Source organism: Asparagus officinalis, chromosome 5 (assembly GCF_001876935.1).
Source record: "Asparagus officinalis chromosome 5, Aspof.V1, whole genome shotgun sequence".
Lineage (NCBI taxonomy): Eukaryota > Viridiplantae > Streptophyta > Magnoliopsida > Asparagales > Asparagaceae > Asparagus > Asparagus officinalis.
Genome location: NC_033798.1, coordinates 92,019,496 through 92,045,082, shown reverse-complemented (window position 1 = coordinate 92,045,082; position 25,587 = coordinate 92,019,496). Strand labels below are relative to the sequence as shown.

The 25,587-nt window shown below is 33.1% G+C and overlaps 2 protein-coding genes across 2 annotated transcripts; both read right to left on the bottom strand.

Moving 5' to 3' along the window:
• LOC109842168 lies at window positions 18,308-18,781 on the bottom strand. Its single transcript, XM_020411074.1, has 2 exons — window positions 18,471-18,781; window positions 18,308-18,382 (listed from the first exon to the last, which is right to left on the bottom strand). The coding sequence occupies exons 1-2, from the start codon at window positions 18,705-18,707 to the stop codon at window positions 18,308-18,310; spliced, it is 312 nt and encodes a 103-aa protein (XP_020266663.1). The 5' UTR covers window positions 18,708-18,781.
• Window positions 20,149-20,984, bottom strand: LOC109843693. The gene is made up of 4 exons (XM_020412645.1): window positions 20,850-20,984; window positions 20,611-20,713; window positions 20,475-20,534; window positions 20,149-20,404 (listed from the first exon to the last, which is right to left on the bottom strand). Exons 2-4 carry the CDS (start codon window positions 20,711-20,713, stop codon window positions 20,157-20,159), a joined length of 411 nt encoding a protein of 136 aa, XP_020268234.1. The 5' UTR covers window positions 20,850-20,984; the 3' UTR covers window positions 20,149-20,156.

Sequence of the window (25,587 nt, the reverse complement as noted above, 5' to 3'; positions counted from 1 at the left end):
ATCAAAACAAAAGAACATTATGGACTGTATATCATCCTCTTGGATGAATCTCTAAGAAATTTATAAACTTATAGTCACTTCCATTGATTTCTTTATTGATAATGGTTTCGCATGAAATTTAATTCATAATTTATATTTCTATCATTCAAGTGTAATTTTTTATAATATCTATATTCTGTAGGACACTTTAATTCAAGGAAGTATTCGTGTTAATGAAATGTCTAGATTTCATCCTATGTTGGAAGAATGCAGCATTCATGTTCTATCAAAGTTTCGAGTAATTCATTCATTTGGTAACCACAGAGCTACAAGGAACAAGTTTATGATAAGTTTATGCAGGCAAACTCAGATCCGTATTTTGCAAGATTATGAAATTTTAATTCCCAAGTATAAATTTCGCTACACAGCATTCAGTGACATGCCTTCACTCAGCACAAATAAAACTTACTTGACAGGTTGTAATTTTAATTACCGGTTTATCTTTTCAATAATATATGTTTTCTGATAGTATTAGATATATTCTATATCTTCAATAGATATTGTTGGAATTGTAAAGGAAATATACCCATCAGAACTAACTGCAAATGGACAAAAGAGTTCTCCTAGAAAATCACTGAAGTTGATAGATAAAAGGTAAGATTAGTATGGACATTGTAGGAATATATATAAATAACGCAGCTTCATTCTACTAAATTATCTTCACAATACTAAGGTGCATCTGCCTTGATTACAACAATGCTAAACTCAAAGCTATACTGTGGAACAAATTAGCTATTGACTTGGAAAGCAAACTTCAAAATCAAGACCCGAACAATAAGGTCATGATTGTCACTGGTATTTTCATAAATACTTTCAGAAGTAATATGAATAACTTGAACTAATAATATCTATACAAAACAACAAAACTGTAAAACCCCGTATTTTATTAGAAGTATATGTGAACTATTAGTGATAAATAGTTCTATGTGTGGTAAATGACTTGAGGTCATGGATATACTTGGTAGCAAGTTTCTAGACATGTATTAGTGTGGTTTCATAGAGTTCGTGCATTGGTTTGGCTGAATAACAAAACATGCACGAATCTGGAAATAAATATCTGCTCAGTCGACTTATGAGTTGACTAATGAGTCGACTGATGAGTCGACCTATGAGTCGACTGACGGGCTGATTTCTAGATTTTCTTTTATTTGCGGGTTGGGTTGGTTTTGTTTCGGGTTTGACCGCTTATATAAAATCTCTCCTAACCGAAACCAACCCGAAAACCCATCAGTTATCAGAGAAACCCTAGCCTCTCTCTCCCCTAAAAACCCTAGTTCATTTTTGGTGATTTTTTGGGGGATTTTTTGGAGGATTTCAGTAGGATTTGACGAGGTGCAGCATAGGAGATCTTTCTCTCTCGGATTCAGAAGTGGGTCAGCCTACCAGAGGCGAGTAACATCTCGCCCAGCCCTCACCCACTGTTTGTATAGTTTCTATGACTTTTTATTTCGGATTTTTGAGTCTAAAACATATTTTATGTATAAAAATAGATGTTTTACATTCTAAGCTGCAAGATCTATATTTTTCAGTTAGTAAAAAGCTCACCAACATTTTTGTAATATAGATCCAGGTCTGGAATTAGTCTTAAATATGGGTTTCATGTGATTTAATGTTTTCAACACGTTTTTAAACATGAAGAAATATGTTTAGGGTTTTAATGCAAAATAATACATGCAAATCTTTCTTTTCTGTTGATATACATGTGTTAGAATTGAATATATATTGCTGGACATGAACAAAGAGAACCTTAGTTTTTATCAATTTCTTCACAGATAATCATCGTAAGTAGAAAACTGGGGATTTTCTGCTCAGTCGACCAATGAGTCGACTCATGAGTTGACTTATGAGCCGACTGATGAGTCGACTGATGGGAAAGTGTTCGGTTTCTTGTGTTTTGTCTGGTCGACCAATCCTAGTCGACACATGAGTCGACTGATGAGGTGTTTTACAGATTTTTAATTTGTTTGAGTTGCTTTTCGGGTCGCCTCGATTATCTGACACTAGTTTATAATGTTAGTGATTTATCTGTACATGTGAGTTGACTTTTGACACAAGTACCGATCCGCACACCGAGGCACGTGTGACATAAGTCTATGTGTATCTTTTGTGTATATATGTATCATCGACACTTACACTTTGCATAATTTATATTTAGTCCTCGTGTTGGACATACATTTTACTCAGTCCCCGTGTTGGACATGCATTACCTTTCAATCCTCGTGTTGGACATTCATTTCATTCGGTCCATGTGTTGGACATTGGTTATATTTAGCCCATGTGTTGGACATTGGTTACATTTAATCCATGCGTTGGACATTGGTTATATTCAGTCCATGCGTTGGACATCGGTTATATTTAGTCCATGTGTTGGACATTGATTATATTCAGTCCATACGTTGGACACTCGTTACTTTTAGTCCATGTGTTGGACGTTTACTTCATACAGTCCATGTGTTGGATATTTAATCTATATAGTCTATGTGTTGAACACTTAATCGTTTTTCTCACATGACACTCGTGTGAGTTCGACATGACACTATGTTTGGAAGTAGAGATGAGTTTTGTATTCTTTTAAGTTATTTGTTCTTGCATTAGATTTTGGGTTTGGTATTTAGGGATTTATAATTTGGGCTACATAGTATATACATGAGGGTTTCCTTGTTTGGATTATTTCGCTCGACGTACCTATGCTCGTGTTGTAACTTTCTAAATACTAAAATCCTCTTATACCTAGGTACTTACAATCTGAGCTACATGATATATACATGAGGGTTTCCTTGTTTGGATTATTTCGCTCGACGTACTTATGCTCACGTTGTAATTACCTAAATAGGATTTGTAATTTTATATATATATTATAACTGTATTTTCTGTATACAACGAGCCCTTTTCCTTGGGGTTGGATGTGATATTGCTCGCTAGCGCTTTGACGCTCGTTGTTCCTCCCCCTTTCAGGTAACGAGCCCAGAGCCCGGAGAGTCGCAGGTTAATGGCGAGGCACTTTAGCTTCGGCTATTCTATTATAGTTATATTTTACTTTTGAGCTTCACTGTAGGCTTTGTTTAATCATTTTGAGAGTTTATTCTAGAAGTTGTAAAGGTTGTATGCCTTATTTCCTTTTATTCAGATATTTGTATTTGAGACTTGTTGAGAAATTCCAGTCTATTCACTTCAAACATTGCTTTTATTCAGATATTTGTATTTGAGACTTGTTGAGAAATTCCAGTCTATTCACTTCAAACATTGACTTGTACTTTAGTATGTAATTCCAGTCTATTCACTTCAAACATTGACTTGTACTTTAGTATGTTAGATGATGAAGTATTAATTTGAGCTCTATTATTTCATCAGTTGACTCTTGTATTATTTTTTACTTGCTTTTGTATCTACACCTGTTATTTGACTATACTAGAGAGATAGTAATTGTGATGGTGAAACATGTTATTACACGGTATGGTGCATGGCAGGTTTGACATTATTGGTTTTACCTTGGACTGCAGCCTTGTGTGAATTCAGGGGCGTCACATAAGCATTATGGAATAATGTAAAAATAAAATCTATAATTTCTTCAGGTCAATTCTCAGCATCAGCGAGTACGGGTTCAAAAGTTTACATAAACATTAAAGAGTCACGGTCATTAAAACTATCACAAAGGTAATCTTTAAACTGCATATATGCCGAAAATTAGCCATTATAGTTTTTGAAAATTAAATTTATTGATGTACACATGCACAGGTACTATAGGATTTGCTTCATACACAATATGATTTACTTTTACGTTATTTTCCAATTCTTATACTAGATTTTAAATAAGATATGTATATGTCTAGAAATACGGACTCTGAAACTCAATTTCAAGTTATTGCCACAACAGTAAACTTTAGTCCAAGCCAACCAAAGTTAGTGAAATCTGAAATAGCAACTTTGATGTAATTAATATACTTTGAGGACCCAAAAACAGCCGAAGTTACAAAAACACTCAAATATTGAACCAAAATTTATTTTTTAAGAAAATAGACCTTATTATCATGAATTTGTGCAGGTCTATTATTTCTTATGTCAGGTGAAAATTATTGGCATACTTGAGCAAAAATGGAGATACCATAGATGTCCATATTATAATAAGAAAACGATGGAATCAGGAAACATCTATTATGTAGACAATGTAACAAGGAAGTTCTAGCAGAGAACAAGTAAGCAATTAATTTATTTCATGCTACAAATAAATTTTTCTAATAGACTTTTTATTCTGAGTAAATATTTTTTCTAAATATAAAATTATCAATAGATATAGAATAACATTGGATGTGGAAGATAGAACTATAATTAGTACATTCGTTGTCTTTGGAAAGGAATCAGAAAATTTAATCAAAGTTTCAGCCCAGGAGGTATCAAGGACATTAGAATATGTAAGCTCGACCTCTAATAATCAAAATGGTTCACATTAGAAAATAAATGTATTAAGAAGTGCTCAACTAATGCGTGATTTTGTGCAGGACAATGAAAGGGACATATTCCCAGAGATTATCAAATCAATTAATGGGAAGACTATAAAAGTATAGGTTAAGCTAACAAAGTATAACTTCAAAGAAGGTAAGCAATTCTTTTGTTTGATTATTGATCTAATATATTTATCTAATATATCGCACTAATATCCTACAAATTTAAAGATAGCTTTATTGTTTCTAATAGTTTTATTTTTATAATGATGAAACAGGCAATGAGAGCTTCACTGTTACAAAACTTATCGAAGTTATTATAGTTTTATTTTTATAATGATGAAACAGGCAATGAGAGCTTCACTGTTACAAAACTTATCGAAGTTATTGAAGGTGATTCACAGGTACACACAAACAGGCAATGAGAGCTTCACTGTTACAAAACTTATCGAAGTTATTGAAGGTGATTCACAGGTACACACATAAATATTGAAGTTATCGAACTTATCAAAGATATTAGAAATGCTTATTATTTTAATGATAATGTATAGTACATTCCATCTCATTTTCTCTACAAAGGAATCCCAAGAAGTTGAAGTTGTTAATCTACATGAAGAGCCTCTCCTACAGACACCTAAATATATTTCAAAAGACTAGTATCGTGTACGTGCGTTGCATGTAGGCATGCTTGTTGATCAATTTTTTGGAATTCTTTTGGTTCTATTAGGTTAGAAAGTGAATAGTTATTAAGATATTATAGTAATTAATAAAGAATTAATATTTATTCAATGAAATGAGACTTAATGCATAAATATTAAATGGGTATATTTGTAGGAGGTTATGAATAAGTTATTTTTTATCTGAAATAATAACTTTTGCATAGAAAATTAGCTTACACATGTTTCTATTATAAAATATAAACTACTTGTAAAGCAACAAGCTCAATTACATTTACATGAGAGAGAGAGGGATGTTATTTTGAAATTATCTTTCTAGAAATTATTAAACCTCCTCTAGTTTATTATTAGCTTTTAGAGTCCCCCAATTTATATTTACTACTTGCAATTTATATCTCTAAAATTACATTTCAATGGTATTAAATACTAGTATATTAAGGAGGATTTAGTGTAGCTCAAGATATAGAAGAGAGAATTATGTACATTTTCCCTTATTTGTTATAATAATGCAATTTACAAATGGTTGATGGAGAAATGAGTAACCCTTCATGAATGAGTTCCTTAATGAAGGGGGGGTTAAGAAGACAGTGGAATAATGAAAATTTGATGACTTTTCATATTACTGTATATGTTATGTTATATATTTATTTATTTGAATTGGTAAATAAATGACTTTTTACTCATATTATATTTGATAATTGCACATATTTAATAATTCATATAAATATTATATATTAATATGATATTAATATATATTATAATTATCATACATTAACTATTATACTCAAATAGTATACTAATAGTAGAAAATTAATAATACTCTTAAAATTATAGTAGTAATCCCTTCTATAAGCATTCTCAGGACCAACTAACTATATCATTTTCTAAATAGATCTTCCTGCACTTTCTATTTGTCCTTTATAACCCAATAATGTCAATGTATTACCTTAGTGACTATAGAATGAAAATTAACTCTTTACACATATAGAGTGAAAGCATTACACTTATAATGCATTACCATGGACAAAGCTTTCTTTATCCTGAGAATAAGCATAATGCATTAAGAGGTTCAACCAGACTATACAAACAATTTAGCATATTTACAAACATGCCTAGGAGCTGGAAACCGATTTAGATGCTAAGGCAAAAACAAATATGAAGATGGAAGGAAGAAAATCAATTAGTTTATGACTGAAACAACTGCAGATTTTGATAAAATATATACAAGACCACCTTCTTCGTCGCCTTCACTGATTTTTTTCTCTGCTCTCTAAATTGTTACACCGATGCTTTCATTACCATCTTCTCATTCAATTTGATCGTACTCCACCAGTGATGTTACCATTGACACACTCTCACTTCTTGCGGTTTGTAAGTGTTGTAGTTGTGTCTGCTTACTTTTCAATCTGAATACACTTAGATTAAGAGTTAGAATTTTGGTTAGAGAAATTTGATAAAATTCGATAGTAACTTATAGTGATTTATGGAAGAGGAATAGTTGTAATATTTTTTATTATTAGTGTGTAATGTCAAGACTTAGTGGGGGAATGTTATTAGTGGGTGGTTCAATAAAATTTTAATGGTAATAAATAGGAAGATTATGAAAAGTTAAGTATGTATATATCTTAATGTATGCATGTATGGATGTGCTAGAGATGTATGCATGTATGTGTTTCAAAGGGCATTTTTGGAAGAAATTTTTTAACATCCAACACACTTTTATAATAGTATAAGATAAAGTTGTGTTCACTCCCTTGACTAACACACCACTCAAGCCAAAGATGGAAAAGATTTTCAAAAGTTTACCTTTAAGGATAAATGATCTTGGAGATGATGAGAACATTCAGAGGAATTCTACTATCAAAAAAGCTGAAGGTTAAGTTGATTAGCAATCATTTGTTACATGTTGTATGTGCTATATGAATACAATATCATAAAAAGCTCATTATCTATTTTGTGCTCTTGCAGATTTCAAAAGAAAGAGAACTTCCAATGACTGTGGCAAGGAAAAATGAATCTGAATTTTTAATAGAGTTGCTACCAAGTTTTTGTGCACAAACCTAATGAATTTATTTTGTCTTCATATTTTGTTCAGTAAAGCTTAATATCGTAGTGACTTTCTATATGGAAATTGCTTTGACACACTCGGTGTGGTTATATGTATTAGTCTAACTTTAAGGTTATTTTAGAGTAAGTACTTTACTATGTTTAAGAACTCACATGTATGAATGAATGGTAGTTGAATATTGGGCATGATCCTGTGTTTATGTGCAGATATCTGATTAGGTTCATACTTTATAGCAATTTCCATGTCTATGCAACCTTTTTTCCTATGTCTATGCAGAGAAAGTGCCCTCTTGAAAAAATTTTATGATAGCACTTCTCTATCTATCCTATGTTTTCCTTACAATGGTTTGTATCTTTTTTAATCTATAACGAGTAAAATTTACTCGAGCAGTTCATTGGCTTTAGTATGAAGAAAAAACACAAAAGAGAGTTAGTTAAAACTTAAAATTGGACTAACAACACTCATCTTAAGTAAGCAATTTAAATCAGCAACTTATAGGCAATTTATATATCCCCAATTTTATTTACAAATTTTACCAAATTTGTGCATCCATTCAATAGGATTCTAAGAGAGGAAAAACATCTACTTATAAATTAAACTCATAAAGTTCATGAAAAAATATAGAGTGCTTAAAACTTAATTTTATTTTTGAGATTAATTCATTTAACTATATGTGTCGTAATTTATTCCCATGTAGATTAATTCATTTAACTATATTTGTGGGAATAAATTACCATTTGCATTAGAGTATGTATATAGCTTATTAGAATATCTAAAAACCGAGAACAATTCTGCAATAATCTGAATCCATGTAAAGACTATAAAGATAAGTCAATTAATATAAGTATTTTCACTCTAAGATATGTCTTTCAAAAATTAACCATGTCCCAAGTTTATGACACAGAAACAACACAAGGTAATTAAAATACACTAATTCAAAACTTACCAATGTTGATTACTAAAGGGTAATTTTTTCCTCAAAAGAAAATTCAATCTGATCAAGCTTTCATTTTAACTTATGCATGCAATTCCTTCATTGTGATAATTTTCTTGCAAAGTTGACACATCTTATAGTCGTTTGAGCAACAGTTAAGAAGGGAGATCTCTACTGCCTCAAATTTCTTCCTATTCTAAGCTTTTCATCCATTGTTTCAATACATACAGAACAACTGCATAAATATTTACAAAATTTGATAATCTAGTGTTTTTACGTTTAATCAAACACAAGGAATAGAAATTTCCTAGTGTGAAGAAGGCTGAATTGATTGACAAAAATTAGAATCAATCATTAGATAGAAGAAGGATGAAGAAGAAATAGATACTCTGCCCAAGTTCTCGGATTCTTACTCCACCACTTCGATTTATGAGTTTCTTTATGCATTTTTGACCAAGAAAGGTTTAGGCAACGTGGAGACATGATGGCCTTGAGATGGTCATTGTTGAAAATGACAGGACAGAGCTTTCTAGAGAGCTCAAGAGTTGTTCTTTCAGCTAGAAATAATTATGTTTCCCACTATGTTGTTTCCAAGGCATTGTACAATTGACTACTGCTAATCTAAAATTAATCATCCAAATGTTTTAGTAGATAGTTTAAGTATAATACAATATAATATGATCTGATATTAGTTCATTTTAATCTTTTTCTTACTTCATAAGTTGGTACATAACCTAAATTCTTATCTCAAAATAATAACAGTTTTTTGCTATACAAAAACACAAGATGAAATTCTTTTGTCTATAAAATAAATATGATGTAACTTTATAAACGGACTAGACGCAGACAATATGTATCATCCATATTTACAGCACGATGGATATTTCAACAACCATAGAAGGTAAATTTCAAGAGGGGCACTGATATATACTGTTGGGTATCTACTCAAACTCCAAGTTAAGATAGAGTTTTTAATTCTTTGTATAAGTTCATGAGAATTAGATAAGGTTAGGGATTTATCATGATTAGGAGTTTGGGTTCCATCATAATTGGGAGTTTGAATCTTATTCTAATTAGGAAGTTAGGCTAGAGATAGGTTTGGTTTCTCTATATATATGCTTCTATTGTTAGAGGGAAAAAAAGAAGAAGAAGAAGAAGAAAAAGTGCAGAGAGAAAGAGTGAGAGAGGGTTTGGCAGTCTTTGTCCGTACAAAAGATTATAATTTAAATGTGATAGTGGATTGATTTTGATCCCGTGGTTTTTTCCTGTTGAGGGTTTTCCACGTTAAATCTTGTGTGATTTTATTTGCTGTGTTTGGTAGCTTTTTTGGGGTTTTTGTAAAATCTAAAAATCCCAACAAGTGGTATCAGAGCGGGTTCGACAGTTCGTGGAGATTCGAGATTTGCAATGGCATTGGTGACGGTGGGTACTGTAGCAGCGATAGATTAGACGGTTGAGGTTGATTTTTCTTTTGATCGAGGATTTGGAGGCGAATTTTGGTGATCCAGGAGTCGTTCCTAGGATTTTTCGATGTGCTGAGTTTATTTTTGACGTTGGTTTTATCACATTCAATCTCTACAGGGACTGATTTAAATTTTGATCGTGGTTAGAGGATGATGACTTCTTCAGGCCCGAAGTTTGATATTCTGCTATTCAATGGTAAGACAAATTTTGCAGTATTGCAGTGCACAGTTCAAGATATTCTTGTGTAGTAGGGTGTTGATCAAGCTTTGGAGGAGAAGAAACCTGAAGGATTGAAGGATACTAAATGGAGTTCCATACAAAAGAGGGCGGTTAGCACAATTCGTTTGGCACTCACCCCCGAGATCAAGTACATTGTTATGCAAGAGACATACCAAGGGGGTTATGGGAAAGGCTCGAGGGGATTTATGTGTCAAAGTCGATGACTAACCGATTGTGTTTAAGGATGTAGCTTTATTCGTTGAAGATGAAAGAACGTACTACAACTGAAGATCGCATCAATGCCTTTAATCAGCTAGTTTGCCAACTTATGAATATTAATGAGGAGATTAAAGAAGAAGAGCAAGAGCTACTCCTATTGTCTTTCTTGCCGAAGTCGTACAAGTCGTTAGTTCAGACGATAATTGTAGGGAAGCAGACTTTGAAGTTCGACGATGTGATAGCACTCCTACGTGAGAATGAAAGAATGATGGGAAAGGAGAGTGCATCTAATGGTCGTGAGAGTGCAATAGCTTTTGAAGGTTCTAATCGAGGGAGGAGTACGAGGAGATGTGACAGTTATCGAGGAAGGTCAAAATCTCGGGCCCGAGACGATAGCGAAAAGGAATGCTATTATTACGGAGAGAATGGTCACATTCAGTTCAGATGTTCCCAGATGCGTGATGATTCGAAGAGCATTAGACAGATGAAGCTTCAAGAAAATGGGAAGAAGACGAACTCCTTAGTGGTTGTGTGTGATGAAGATGTGGTTTTATTGATGCAGAGTGCAAGTACTGATGCGAGTAACACTTGGGTGTTAGATCTGCAACCTATACGCATATTTACAACAATAAAAATTATTTTAACACATTAAAGATAGATGAAGAATTTGACGATGTGATTGTTAGAAACAACGAGAAGATGAAGGTTGAAGGTGTTGGAAGTATTCGCCTCAAGCTTCACACTGGAAAGGTCAGAATTCTTCATCATGTGCGATATGTGCCGACATGTGGTGCTAATTTAATTTTATTGGGTGAGATGGCATCACGTGGGTACAAGTATGTAGGTGAAGAAGAGTGGTGCAATGTGTAAAGATGGCGATTTGATTTTACGAGGGAGGAAGAATAGCAATTATATTTGCTATTTAGATGGGCGATCCGTTAATGGTGCAAATTACTCTTCTTAGACACTTGTCCACAAGGAAGAGGTGAAGAACAAGACAAAGAGAGTGAGTTTTTCTGAAGTCGTTGAGACACTTGAAGATTTTTCATCGAGGGAGGATATGTTGGGTATCTACTCAAACTCCAAGTTAGGATAGAGTTTTTAATTCTTTGTATAACTTCATGATAATTAGATAAGGTTAGGGATCTATCATGATTAGGAGTTTGGGTTCCATCATGATTAGGAGTTTGAATCTTATTCTAATTAGAAAGTTAAGCTAGAGATATGGTTTTGGTTTCTCTATATATATCATTCTATTGTTAGAGGAAAAAGAAAAAGAAGAAGAAGAAGAAGAAGTGTAGAGAGAAAGAGTGAGAGAAGGTTTGGCAGTCTTTATCCGTGCAAAATATTATAATTTGAAGGTGATAGTGGATTGATTTTGATCTCATGGTTTTTCCCTGTTGAGGGTTTTCCACGTTAAATCTTGTGTGATTTTATTTGCTACGTTTGGTGGCTTTTTGGGGTTTTTGCGAGATCTAAAAATCCCAACATATACATGGCGATATATTTCTATTTTCTCTGACTGAAATTATTATTAATTGATGGGAATTAATTAATCATTTATCAGATATAACTCTTGAGAGTAATAGAGTATAATAAAAAATTTCAATCAAACTCTACCCGCATTTGACAAATAGTAAGGGCATCTATCCGTAAGAATAGAGCTGTAATGTATTATCCCTATATCAACTATAATACAGTGTGCCTTTCTATTATTACGCCTTAATTATTTTATTTTAATTAAATTACGTTCAAAATTCACACCTTTATATGTACTTACTGTAATTTTTTAATGTATTATACCATCTAAACTATAAGATATGTAAATTTAGATATAACAAATAAACATGTCAACTAAATTACATAATCCATTAATTGCTTGAAAGATTTATTGCCTTCAACGTCAAAAGCTTCCTTCTTTTTCCATTTCTTAACCTTAACCTTCTAAAAAGGACAAATAGAAAAATCATTTTAACCACCAACAGATAAACAACCATCATATACTGCTTTTAATTATTCCTGGATGCAAGCCTCAAATTAATCTGAATAATCATCAATGCAGACGAACGTGTACTTCACATACTACTCATTTTATCCTCATCTGAAAAGACCTGTATGTAATGTATTCATGTCACTACACCAGTAGCATTAATATTTTAATTCAAATTAGAATAATACATTATAGAAAATATAGACAACCTAACCTTAGGTTGTTTTGAAAAACAGTATTATCTTGAAAAATGTGGACAATAACAATGAACGAAAGGGACAAGTTCACAAATAACTATTAATAAATTGCATAGGAATTTCAACTTAAAAGAGAATTTTAAATATAAAGACTTAGTTTCTTTTGTAAAACAACAAGAAAAATGGAAGATGAAGAAATAGATAATAGCAAGACCAATTTAAGCTACTTTACTTTTCCAAAACAACCCTCCCTCGAGATACAAAATAAATTGACCTCTTGAATAGTAATTGGCTGCAAAATTTTGACATTGCCAAAATTTTAGAAAGAGATATTCGGCTGATTTAGTAATATATTAAATAGTAGATTCTTAAACTAGGCAAAATAAAGTGTTGACCTTATATTCTTTAGAGGAATAATGTATAAGCATTAGATGACAATATTTTTGGTAACATATATTTTAATATGATTTATAATTTTTAATTTTAAGTATATAATAATCAAATCAAATGTATTAAAACTTAGAGAGACGCAAATTTAAAATACAATGCTAGAAAAAGTAAGTTGTCATGCTTTGCACGGGGTACATACTAGTTTTATAGAAACTGGAATCCATACAACAAAAGTTATTTTGGCTGAAAAATAATCTACAGAGTCTTTTGAAAAGAGTGAAAAATGCGTTTAACTTTTACTAGTATTACCTTAAAAACAATTCAAAACAAAACAAAGGTCCTTTCAGCACTTCGTAGCTGAAAATAATTACAAGAAGGCAAGTTATTTTGGCTGAAAATAATTCAGTTATAGCTTATGATAGCCGCTTCTATGCAAAAATTTAGGCTGTAGAGGGAGTCCCCCATTGAGAGTTAAGGCCTTAAATAACCTTACATTTTGAAAGTGTGAGAATAACAACACTTCATATGGTTGTTTTATTGAAGTGTTTACGAAAGAGCAGTGTAAAATAAGATGGATATCAGATTTAATGCATATTTAACTTCCGTAAAAAAAAGTGCCAATATAATTCATTTTAAATAAATAAATAAAACAATATTACAACTCCATCTCTACTTTTCTAGTTTTGAAAATAATATATTTCATATTTGTGCAACCATACATATATTTCACATGCATATTTACATACTACACACTTTCGCAAATAACTTTCACATCTTCAATTTACTTTCGATTCCCCAAACATCCTCTAAACCACAAATATAAACATCCAAACCGACAATCTTCAATGAACATCAGTCGTTAAGGCAGCAACCAGTTTGACACATCATATAAACAAAAACAAAAAAACAAAAAACAAAAAAAAAAGAAAAAAGGAGCTTGAATACATCAACCACCACAACCACCGCAACCACCACATCCTCCTTCACAACCACAACCACCGCAACCACCACATCCTCCTTCACAACCACAACCACCGTCTCCTCCTCCACAACCACCACTGACTTGACGTCCATCACTTCCATAGTATGCCACATTTTTACTCCCAGTCTCTTTATCAGGATCTTGACTGCAAACAAAAATGACCATAACCATGAACGAAATAGACACAGCAGCCATCAAAAGCAAGAAGCTGAACCTCGTCAACCCGTAGTCATCGCCATTGTAGGCATAGAGAGGATGAGGGCAAGAACCTTGCCATTTACGTAAACTTCCTTTGAGGTTAGTGATGCGCAAGGTGATTAATATATCACGTTAAGCTCGCTGTAGTCTTGGCTTCACTGTTCTTCCCAAATTCTTAACATGTTGACTTGAAATATCAAGTTGTTTACCGTCACGGCCCTAATTTCTGAACATAAAAGAAATATTGAAGCCGGACTAAACCTGTAAAAAATCCTCCAAAATATACATTCACTAAAAGACCGTCAAAATAATCTCTTCAATATTGAACTAAAACCAACAATAAAAATTCTCTATAATCCTAAAATTCAACATTAATTCAATTAACTTGATATAAACAAACATTCATTAACTTGAAAATAAAACTCGACCTAAAGGAAAACATCTCATTATTACAAAACTCTCAATATTAGCTAAACATCAAAGACTTTATTTAACCTTCGCCTAGAAGACAATAACAATCTCGAATTTTATTCCTTGCTTTGTTCTAGAATTTAAAAAAAAAATCATCAATTCCACCTAATCCCGAGTCTCTGAAAAGAATGAAAACAACCCAATGAGTTCACAACTCAATAAGTGGATAAATTCATACATTCAACACAAGGCTTCGTTTGGATACCATGGTGTTTTTCTTATTGTGTTTTTGTAAGAAAACACCATGATGTTGTGTTTTTCTCTTAAAATGTTTTCAAAACACCATGTGAAGTATTTTTGTTTGACACTAGTTTGATCAATTATAACATTAGTATTAAACATATTATTAATATATTATATGTTATTATAATAAAATATATTATTAATAAAATGTTATAATATTTAGTTTACATTATTATAGTATTATAAGTATTAAATTTAATGCAATATAATATTGTATAATGTATTATAATATTATATTGTACTTTAATATGCTATATTATATTATAATTATTATTATATTATAATTATTACATATTATTTTCAAATAATTATATATCTAATTATTTTGGTATATCAATTTGTTATTGTTGTATATTATATTAATATTTTTATAATAATGTTATTTTATTATTAATATAATATTATACTATTATTCATATAATATAATATTATTAATAACGTTAATATTATGTTATTACTAGTATATTATTAATAAATTAATATAATAATATTATTATATTGTTATGTTATTATTAAATATGTTACTATTATATAATATTTTATAATTATTAATTTACTATAATTTATTTATTAAAAAGTTAATAATATTATGGCAATTATAATATTATATTGTATATTACTATATTATTATTATATTATTATTTATCATCAAGAACTTTTTTATTATTTTTATTAGTTTATTTATATTTTATTATTATTTTATTATTATATAATACATTATTAATATATTAAATATTGGTATTTAATATGTTACTATATTATTATATAAGATATTTTATTTATTATCTTTTTAGATTATTTAACAAATATTATTAATATATTAAATTAACTATAATATAGTATAGTATAGTATAATATAATAAGCATGTTGATAATAACTCTATAATAATTATATTTAATATATTATGTTAGATATTATATTAACACATTCTCAAAATCAAACCTGAAACACTAAACTTAAAACACTTAAAAGGTGTTTTGAAATAAGTGTTTTGTTTTTTGTTTGAGGATGATTTAGCTCAAAAAACACCATGGTTTTCAAACGCATGATGTTTTAATTTTGGCAAAAACATCATGAAAATAAATAAAACACAATGGTATCCAAACGGAGCCAAATATTTCGACAAATGATAAGCAAAATATAAGAATGATAGACAATCATCAATGAACTCTAGTACTTGATGCAAATATTTAAGAAAACTTAAAAAGATCATGAAATGGAAATAAGCAGGTCACGTCTAAATGCAGTCAACGCTTTATACTTCGGTTGACTCAATAAACCCCATAATTATTAAGCTTGTGGTTCCGGAAGGGTGAGACCCAAATTTGGGTTCTTAGCGCTAAAATAAGACCTCATAGAGGCACATTGAGCCATGTTTTAATAACTTGCTTATATCCGACATATACTGGTATTTTACCTGAGATGCATATGCTTTAAGAAAATTAAACAAAATTCATAAAAACTAAATATGTTATACAAAAATGCCAAAGGCTAACCAATAGTGAAGTCAATCAACCACATATGCATCTCAACCTACTACTATATGAAAAGACATAACAATTGACAAAGAAAATGTGCATAGGCTTATACCAAATAACCACGTGCATTCATCCAATTAACAATTAGTATGCGAGCAACCATACAAAAGGGTATAATCCATCAGAACAAACTTACATATAGTCAATGTAATTTTATATAAAAAATATGCAGTGAATAATGTACAAATTCAGCACTTACCACAAACACAAAAGACTATTAGAATACCAATCACGATGCCTCCTCGAAATCACTTGGGATTCATACATAATATATACAAATAACCATCAAAATTACCATGTAACTTAAGACCCAGATACATATTAAAATAATCTTAGGATATTATCATACACCATCTAACTAACTATACTAAAAATCAATCTACATAACTTATTGTACCATATAACCACGGTTAAGCATTGTATACATAACATTTTTTTCTTTGATAAGGTAATTCAAGGTCACAAGCTAAAATTAAATGGCCTTGTATAGAAACGAGGACAAAAGGCGTGGAGACCAACACAAGAGGCAACAGAACCAAGGTTTGGTTCCACCATGGCCATGGCCTCAAAATATTGAGATATAGCCATAAATTTCTATGTGGGGAATATAAAATACCTAGAAGTGTTCTTGATCCTAACTCTGATAAAGAGACCTCTTTTTTCCTGCAGAGAAGTGAACATGACTCTCAGGTTGGAGACGTGGCTGAGTCCAAACCCACGTTCATGATAAGGGAAAGAAGGAGAGATGGCAATCAACCAGAGGATAGGAGTTTTTTTTTTTTTTTTTTTGGTTGGTGCGGAAAAACAGAGACGGGAAAAGAAGGAAGACGCTAACGCCGGGAAAAAGAAGAACAACTGGGGTAGGGTTTTGGGTATTCATAAAAGTCCTTTTACTAATAGAACCCTCTAACAATTCATGCATAGAAGTCCTTTTACTTTTTTTTATATATCTATAGCCAATAAAACTTAGAATTATTACATACTATCCCTCTTAACAGAAGTTTTATCCTCAAAACTTGGACATACCTGAGTTTTCAAATAAATTAGGATATTTTCCTTCATCTCATCTTCGTGCTCCCAAGTAGCTTCTTCAGTTGAATGATTTTTCCATAAAACATTCACTAGCTTAACAATTCTTGACTAAAGTGGGGGTGTCACAGTTTACAGTAATGATAGTTAAATTTCAGGTTCAGAAGGACTCAAAACGTGGCGAAGTTACTATGCTATTGCTTAATCTCAACATATATAGACCTAGTAAAGGGAAGATCAAAAGATATGATTCAACTGACTCCGTCTTTCAAGATGATACATGCGTGGATCCAATGTGCTCATTTCAACAAGTTATGCAAGAATTAGTCAGAAACTTCATAAGCCGTGCTTAAAATGCGCTAATGATAAGCGCTACAATACGAGATGGTAATAATGGTCGAGGAACTTAGATTAAAGAAACGAATGTTATAAAGTTATTTTTAAAATTGAATCGGGTTTATGCAAGATAAGCATAGCATGGGCTTTAATAAGCTGCAACTCAAATCTTTAGGATTATGATCATATAAGCACTAGTAGAAAAACGATCGATCAACCTAGACGGAAATTTCCGTCTAGGTTGATTGCAATTCCGTCTAGATTAGTTCATCTAGACGGAATTCCGTCTAGTTTGATTGGTTTATTTTGCTTCCGTCTAGATTGCTTCAAACTAGACGGAATTCCGTCTAGATTGATCAATCTAGACGGAAGTCAACCTAGACGGAATAAAGAATTCCGTCTGGGTTGTCAATCCAGACGGAATTCCGTCTGGGTTGCCAACCCAGACGGAAATTCCGTCTGGGTTGGATTTTTACAACCTAGACGGAATTTCCGTCTAGGTTGATTCAATCTAGACGGAATTCCGTCTAGATTGTCTTTTTTCAGGAAAAAAAATTAATTAAAATTTGGATTTCCCTGTACAATTACATTAATATTTGAATACATCCAGAAAATACTGTACACGTCACATTCAACCATCCAATCATAATCAAAATTCATAACAATTCCATTCAAAAACATCTATATAACCAAATCCAACACATTGTACAAATCCAACCATCCACTTCAAAATATACATCAATCAGTTCCGTCTAAAACACATCCAACAACATATATACTAACAATGTCAGTGACTAAGATATGATACACGACATGAATAAATATAGTGTTATAACAAATAAAACTGTTTATTGCATTAAAAATAAAAAAACCTCATCCATCGTCATCGGCGGGGGTATCTCTATCCCGATTACGAGAACGGGTGCTGCTCCCTCCAATATCTCCACTCTGAATGTTTAATTGAATAATCATTATGTGGTGTTTGATAACATATTAGATAAAAATGAATTTATAAATATAAGAAAAAATAAGGTACCTGAGCACTACTCTGTCTAGCGCCGGAATTATCGCCAATCGAGCTAATGATCCGTATGACACCACCATACGCGCTATAAGGAATAGCACCGCCTAAATATTGTATAACATACCCCATGAGATCGTCCATCGAGTTCACCGTCAGCGCAACTCTAGTCATCTCATTAGTCACCTGAATATGCAGCTCCGGGTCAATTTTGTCAATCAGATACGCAGAGATACGTGCGACAAATGGCATAGCCTGGAAACTGCTTGTGGCTGCTCTCGTCGATGTAGATGGTGTGGAGGATGCTGTGGACGATCTGATGCTTATACCAGATGAAGCTCTGACACCATGCAGAGGATATCTTCCTCTCCTATTATTAGGGAGAAATAAATATTAAACTTTGCTCTCAAATTCAATAATGGTAAACAAATATAAATAGTATGTAGTATTCAAATTGATTCGATTTTTCACCATCCTTACCTATTATGACCCATCAGGTTCTGTGTGAGATTGATGTTCTCCTCTGCAGAAAGCATGTGAGGGTCTGGCTCGGTTTGTTCCTCCTCCTGCGAAATGTAGACAGATGCAGCCTCCTTGGATGCGGTCTCAAATCCCTCCTAAAGCACAAATTTATAGTTAATTCAAGATAATGACCATATTATTTGTGTTCTCGTTTCCTCGTAATGTTAACAAAATAGAATTAATAATACTACTCAAGATATGTATAAATCTCACCACTAACTCGAGATTTTTTGTGATCTTATCCCGATTCCTCTCATCACCCCTATATTGTTCACGAAAAGTACCATATGCCGCTCTGGCCCTCAAGTGTATCGGCATTAATGATTTCCCCTGTCATATTATAAATTATGAGATTTCATAATCATACTAAACATTAAGATCTTTTAAATCTTTAAATGACATATACCGTATCTTGACAATAAACATCCTCCAGATTGGCGTAGGAGTGTGAGCCCAAGTGATGGTCATGCAGCTTCTTTCTTCTATTTTCTGACCCCTTCGTGGATTTATTCTTTAAAAAAAATTCTGTAAATATAAAATGAAATAATATCTTAAAATTATAAACTAAATTTCATGAAACTAACCTTGGCGGCATCGCTGTCCCAATACATGAGGAGAGCCGTGAAATGAATCTCGTCAACTCGGTCATCGAGGTTTAAAAACCTCTGCCAGTCCTCCTCATACCTGTCATAGGTTTCATGTTTGATCTCATGCCTCCATTGTTTGAGGACTGCTTCAACCTTGACATTAAACACATAATTCCAAGCCCCCTCAAAGTCCTCAAGGCAGAAGCAGTCCTGTAGATTTACATACACATTTAGTAAGGATAATTTAATATCAATTACTAATTATTAATAAATGAAAATCTAAAACAATATGCACTTACCATAAGCGCAGTCCATATCGCCTCGTATGCGGTCCATGGTAATTCTCGAAAATGAAAATAAGGGTTGATAATGGTCGCTCTACGCACGAGAACCCCAATATATGCATTCAATCGGGCCGACCAAGGACCAACGGGTAAATTAGAACTATTCCACCTAATAATGGCCCTCATTCCTCTTGGCGGTTGTTTAGACTTAGGCTTACCTCCGCCACGTCATCCCTCTATGCGATCTGACTTAGCACCTACAATAATAACAACATGATAATATATCATATAATATACAAATGTGAAAATTAAAAGTATTTATATAATTTACCATTCGCTATCTCTCTTTCTTTTGCTGCGAGTGCAACAGCTTTCCTAGTCTCCAACATAGGAAGCATTTCCTGATACCTTCTCGCAGCACGTGGGTGGTACTTCCTTGAGTCAGCCTTGGACTTATGAGAGTCCGGAGGTAAAGGTAAACTGAGAAAGTCCTGGGTCTTTGGCCGCAAGTCAGTATGGAATGTATATGATGGATATGTCGGGGTCCAAGTAGCACCTACATAAGAAAGAAGAATCATTAATATTAAATTTTAATTGAACATTATCAATTATTAAATATTTAATACCTGCGTCGGGGGATGGTTCTGGTGCTGCATCAGAGGGGCCGGGTGATGAATATCCAGCATCTACAACAAATGAACACTATGAGCTAGATAACTAAAAATTTATAAAACATGTTAAAGTATTAATTAATTTTTATACCTGCATCCGGAGATGGTAGTGGATCATCAGCACCACTACCTGGGGTGATACTCCGTGAGCGATCACCCTCCAGGTCAAAGAGCCTCCTCATCCTCCTCCTCATCTGCAAATATAATAAAGACAATCGTTAAGAAAAAATTGTATACATGCTCATGAGATATGTTGTTATGAAATGCATTATTGTTTTTATTATGATAAGATAAAAATCGATAATATGGTGTAACATATATAGTTCATACCTACATCCAGCGCCACATTCTGTGCGTAAGAGAATTCTTGCCAAACATCATCAGATGAACCGATTGGTTCACTATAATTATCTTCACTTTCTTCAATATTTTTTTCATTGTTATTAGGAAGAACAACAGATCTTGGCTCCTTGTACAAAACCACCCAATCAGACATGACATTCGGATCTTTCACATAGAAGCACTGATCAGCTTGTTCTGCGAAAATGAATTTCTCATCCGTATATACTTCTCGGTGAAGATTGACTAGTGTAAATCCATAATGATCCTTTTGCTTTTTTGCAGGACACCACCGAACCTTGAACATCGTGTAAGTACATTGTTTTGGTTTACCAAACCCGTAAATTACCTCAACGATATCTTCTAATTGGCCATAATATAATATGTCAGCTAGAATTGGATTCTGATCTCTTATACTTGAAAAACATTCTTGGGCAAACAAGCCCATGACCCCACTGTTCTGAGTTACCCTCCTATCATCGGTCTCTAATGTTCGAAATTTATATCCATTCACCAAATGCTCATTATAACGTCTCACTTCGTGATAAGGACGTTGTGCATGGATAATAATTTCATCTGGTAATGTAGTATCATCAAGAAGTGATTTTTCAACCTAAGACAAACAATTTGAGAATATTTAGGCGATGTTATATTATGAATGTTCAATAATTAATTGTAAAACACTTACATCAAATCTTAACCAATCAGAAAATTCTTTCTTATGTCTTTTCTGAATATTGTGCGCTGCATTCCTACCGGTTGTTTCATTCTTAAGCTTCTCCAGATGTCGCCTATATAAACAATATATAAGTTTATATTGATAAACTATATGTAAAATGAATATTTCTCATCTATATTACAGATTTTATTTGTTACCTTCGATAGTCTTCGAACATATCAAGGTTTTCCAACACATATGCATGAATTTGATCTAAGAGAGATCTCGGGTATTTTTCACGCTTCCTCTCCTTTTGAGGTGCTTGAGATGTGGTTTTCTTCTTACGCATGTAACGTGATGCAAACACAAAGCATTCGTTAGCCACGTATCCTTCAGCTATCGAGCCCTCGGGACGAGCTCGATTGCGAACATTGTTTTTCATGCAGCCCAAGTATCTTATAATCATAAAAGTTAATTATTAGCACGGTAATTTGAAAAACGCGTATACAATTAATAAATATAAGAAAAATCGTAAATTACCTTTCAATCGGATACATCCAACGATAAGTAACAGGACCGGCGATTCTAGCCTCTCTTGCAAGATGCTGGGTAAGATGGACCATAATTGTAAAAAATGAAGGAGGGAATATTACTTCCATATTGCATAGAGTAACTCGGACATCGGCTTCAAGTTTCTTAAAGTCATCTACATCTATGACTTTAGAGCATAATTTTCTGAAAAATCCACAATACTCAATAATAATCTTCGACGCTTCTTTATCCATATTGTTACGGATTGCAACAGGGAGCAATTGATGGAGAAGAACGTGATAATCATGTGTCTTCAGACCTAAGAGTTTTCTCTCTTGCACCTGGACATTATTTGAAATGTTAGCAGAGTAACCATCCGGCGACTTTACCGATTTGAGAATTTCACAAACTCGTTGCATCTGCTCATTTGACATTGTAACACGAGACGGAGGCAACTTTAATTTTTTAAGGCCAACGTCTTGAGCTTGCAAATCATTTCGGATATTCAAAGCAGTCAGATCTTGGCGCGCCCGTAGATCATCCTTCGACTTGTTTGCATCTTGTAGGAGAGTTGATACTATGTTATCACATATATTTTTCTCAATATGCATAACATCTAAGTTGTGTCGGATTTTTAGATTCTGCCAGTAAGGTAGCTGAAAGAAGATACTAAATTTAGTCCATCCTCTAGGTAATGTTTGAGCTTCGTCCTCAACTTGCATTTTACGGACCTTTCGCTTACGCTTCAATGGCTTTTTTAACTTTAAGTAATCTCTTACTCCGAGCGTGTTAAATTTAGAATAGCGTTTTTTCCCAAACACAACTTTTGGAAACCCCTCAAGTAATTGAACGATCTCAGTACCTGTCAGTTGACGCGGCTTCATTCTTTTCTCAACTGTACCATCAAACTTAGCTGATAATTTTCTGTACTTATGACTCAAGGGCAACCACCTTCGATTAAACCAATAACAACTCTTTCGGCTATGTGGTAATTGAATAGCTTCAAATTCTAGACCACATACAGGACAAGCACACTTGCCCTTCGTAGAGTACCCTGACAGATTAGCATAAGCTGGAAAATCATTAATCGTCCATAGTAGAATAGCACGTAATCTAAACGACTCTTTTAAATGGGCATCATATGCTAAAATACCCTCAGACCATAATTGTTTTAGCTCATCAATTAGAGGCTCTAAGTAGACATCAATATCATTTCCCGGAGCATGCTTACCGGGTATCAGTAATGAAAGTATCATAAACGGCTGTTTCATACAAAGCAATGGAGGTAAATTATATGGCATTAATACAACTGGCCACGTAGACCAGCCAGAGCTCATTACCCCAAATGGATTGAATCCGTCGCTTGATAGACCCAATCTTACATTTCTGCAATCTTCGGCAAAACGAGGATAAATTTTATCAACATGCTTCCAAGCTAAAGCATCAGCAGGATGTCTCAATTTACCATCGTCTACTCGATCATCCTTATGCCACCTCATATTCTTTGCCGTTTCCTTGTTCATGTATAATCTTCGCAATCTAGGAGCCAATGGAAAATGTCGAAGCACTTTGACTGGAATTTTCTTCTGTGTTATCCCTGTCTCCGTTGTAATCCTTGTTGAAGAATTTGTGCGCTGTTTCCACCTAGAAACTCCACATGTCGGACACTCTTGAAGGTCTTTATTGGCTTTGTGGTACAAAATACAATCATTCGGACATGCATCAATCTTATTATAATCAAGACCCAGAGCAGAGACAATCTTCTCAGCTTGATAAGTTGTTTGGGGTATGCTATTCTCTCCTCCAGGGATTACAGTCCGAAGCAAATCAAGAAGCATTTCAAAATAATTATCTGACATACCGCTAAGTGTCTTAATATGAAGGAGTTTCAGCATAAATGAAAATCTGGAGTACTCGGTACATCCCTCATATAAGTCCTTTTCACTATCTTCTAGTAGCTCCATTATTCGCTTTATTTCTGCGGAGGAATGCATATCATCAATATTTTCGACACTCGCGACACCTCCTACCTCTTCGGCTTCAACTTCGTTATCATCTTCACTTTTGTCTCCAATATCATCCTCGACATTATCATCAACATCATATTCTGTAGGTCGAGGAAAAATATCATTCAACAATGTTTCTGTGTCATCTATTCGTTGGCCACCGGACGTACCAACATGCATATTTGGATCATCATCTTCAGTGATACCCTCCCCATGCCAGTTCCAGTATTTATATTTCTCATCAAAACCTGATTTTATTAGGTGAATCCGTATATCATTTCTATTCAGCAGCTTCAAATTCCTACACCTACAACAAGGACAGTACATAGCACCGCTTCTTAAATTTCTCGGATTCATTTCCGCATAACGCATGAAGGCTTCACATCCCTCCTTGTATCGTGTGTCATGAAATCTACGATGCCTAGGGATATCTATCCATGATTTGTCAGGAATTATCCTCATCTGTAAATTATATATAATTATTAAATACGATTAGTCTCACAACTACTAATACATCCATTACTCTTATACATTCAACACACATCAAACATACGTTCATATATCATTTAACAATATGAATATTTATCTACATAAAATATATATAAAACATACGTAAAAACTAATCACACTAATCTTGCGGCTGTCATAGGAAGGCTTCTATCCATTAAGAATATAGTAGTGCTTACATCCAACTTCATATACTTTGTATATTTTCATTTCTTGAAAATTTCGGCAGCACCTACCCGCTGTTCTCCCTGTACACTGTGCGGATGTTATTATGCGTATCAGTAATAACCCGAAACGCAGAACAACATACGCTTATTGTACACGGAGAACAACGAATAGGTGCTGCCAAAACTTTCAAGAATGAAAATATACAAAGTATACAAAGTTGGATGTATGCACTACTATATTCCTAACCCGTCCGAGAAGGACAGATCCAATAATTACGAATTTCAGTACCAATTTTTTATTCCTATAATATAAAATAAACGCTCATTTTTGGGAGAAAACTTCGTCTCCTACCCAAATCTGAGTCGTATATCATATATTATAAGTCCAAATAATTGGATGTAATTATTGGACGGAAGTCTAGGGATAACGTTATTTTTTTATTCACCTAAATTGGATTATAACACATTATAAAAATTTATAATGTGTTATATATCACTCTATTTTTTACAAAAAATTATTTCACATATTTTCACATCACAAACTTAAATAATCACACATACTTATAGCACGAATGAAACTTAAATGAGTTAGGGTTTATAAGTGTTTAAAACTCAATAATGATAACTAGTGTTGTTCAAATGAATTAACATGTATTTAATTAAGTTAGGATTTTCAGAATTGAACTCGTTTATTTTTCAACATAATTAGGGTTTTTAACCAAATTCAACAATAATTAATAATAAAATTGAAATTTCTAAAGCTCAGTAGAAAAATCATACCTTTTAAACTGATTTCCGCAACGGACACCGCCGAAGGAGGGGGGGTCGGGAGGTTCCGGAGGAGGGGGGGTCGGGAGGGG

Coding starts and splice junctions, on each gene's coding strand:
- LOC109842168 (XM_020411074.1), bottom strand. CDS start 18,707: ATGCCATTTGTCGCACGTATCTCTGCGTATCTGATTGACAAAATTGAC. Junction 18,383..18,470: donor CTAGACAGAGTAGTGCTCAG/GTACCTTATTTT, acceptor TTAAACATTCAG/AGTGGAGATATTGGAGGGAG.
- LOC109843693 (XM_020412645.1), bottom strand. CDS start 20,713: ATGAGGAGGAGGATGAGGAGGCTCTTTGACCTGGAGGGTGATCGCTCA. Junction 20,535..20,610: donor ACTACCATCTCCGGATGCAG/GTATAAAAATTA, acceptor CATTTGTTGTAG/ATGCTGGATATTCATCACCC. Junction 20,405..20,474: donor AGAACCATCCCCCGACGCAG/GTATTAAATATT, acceptor TTTCTTATGTAG/GTGCTACTTGGACCCCGACA.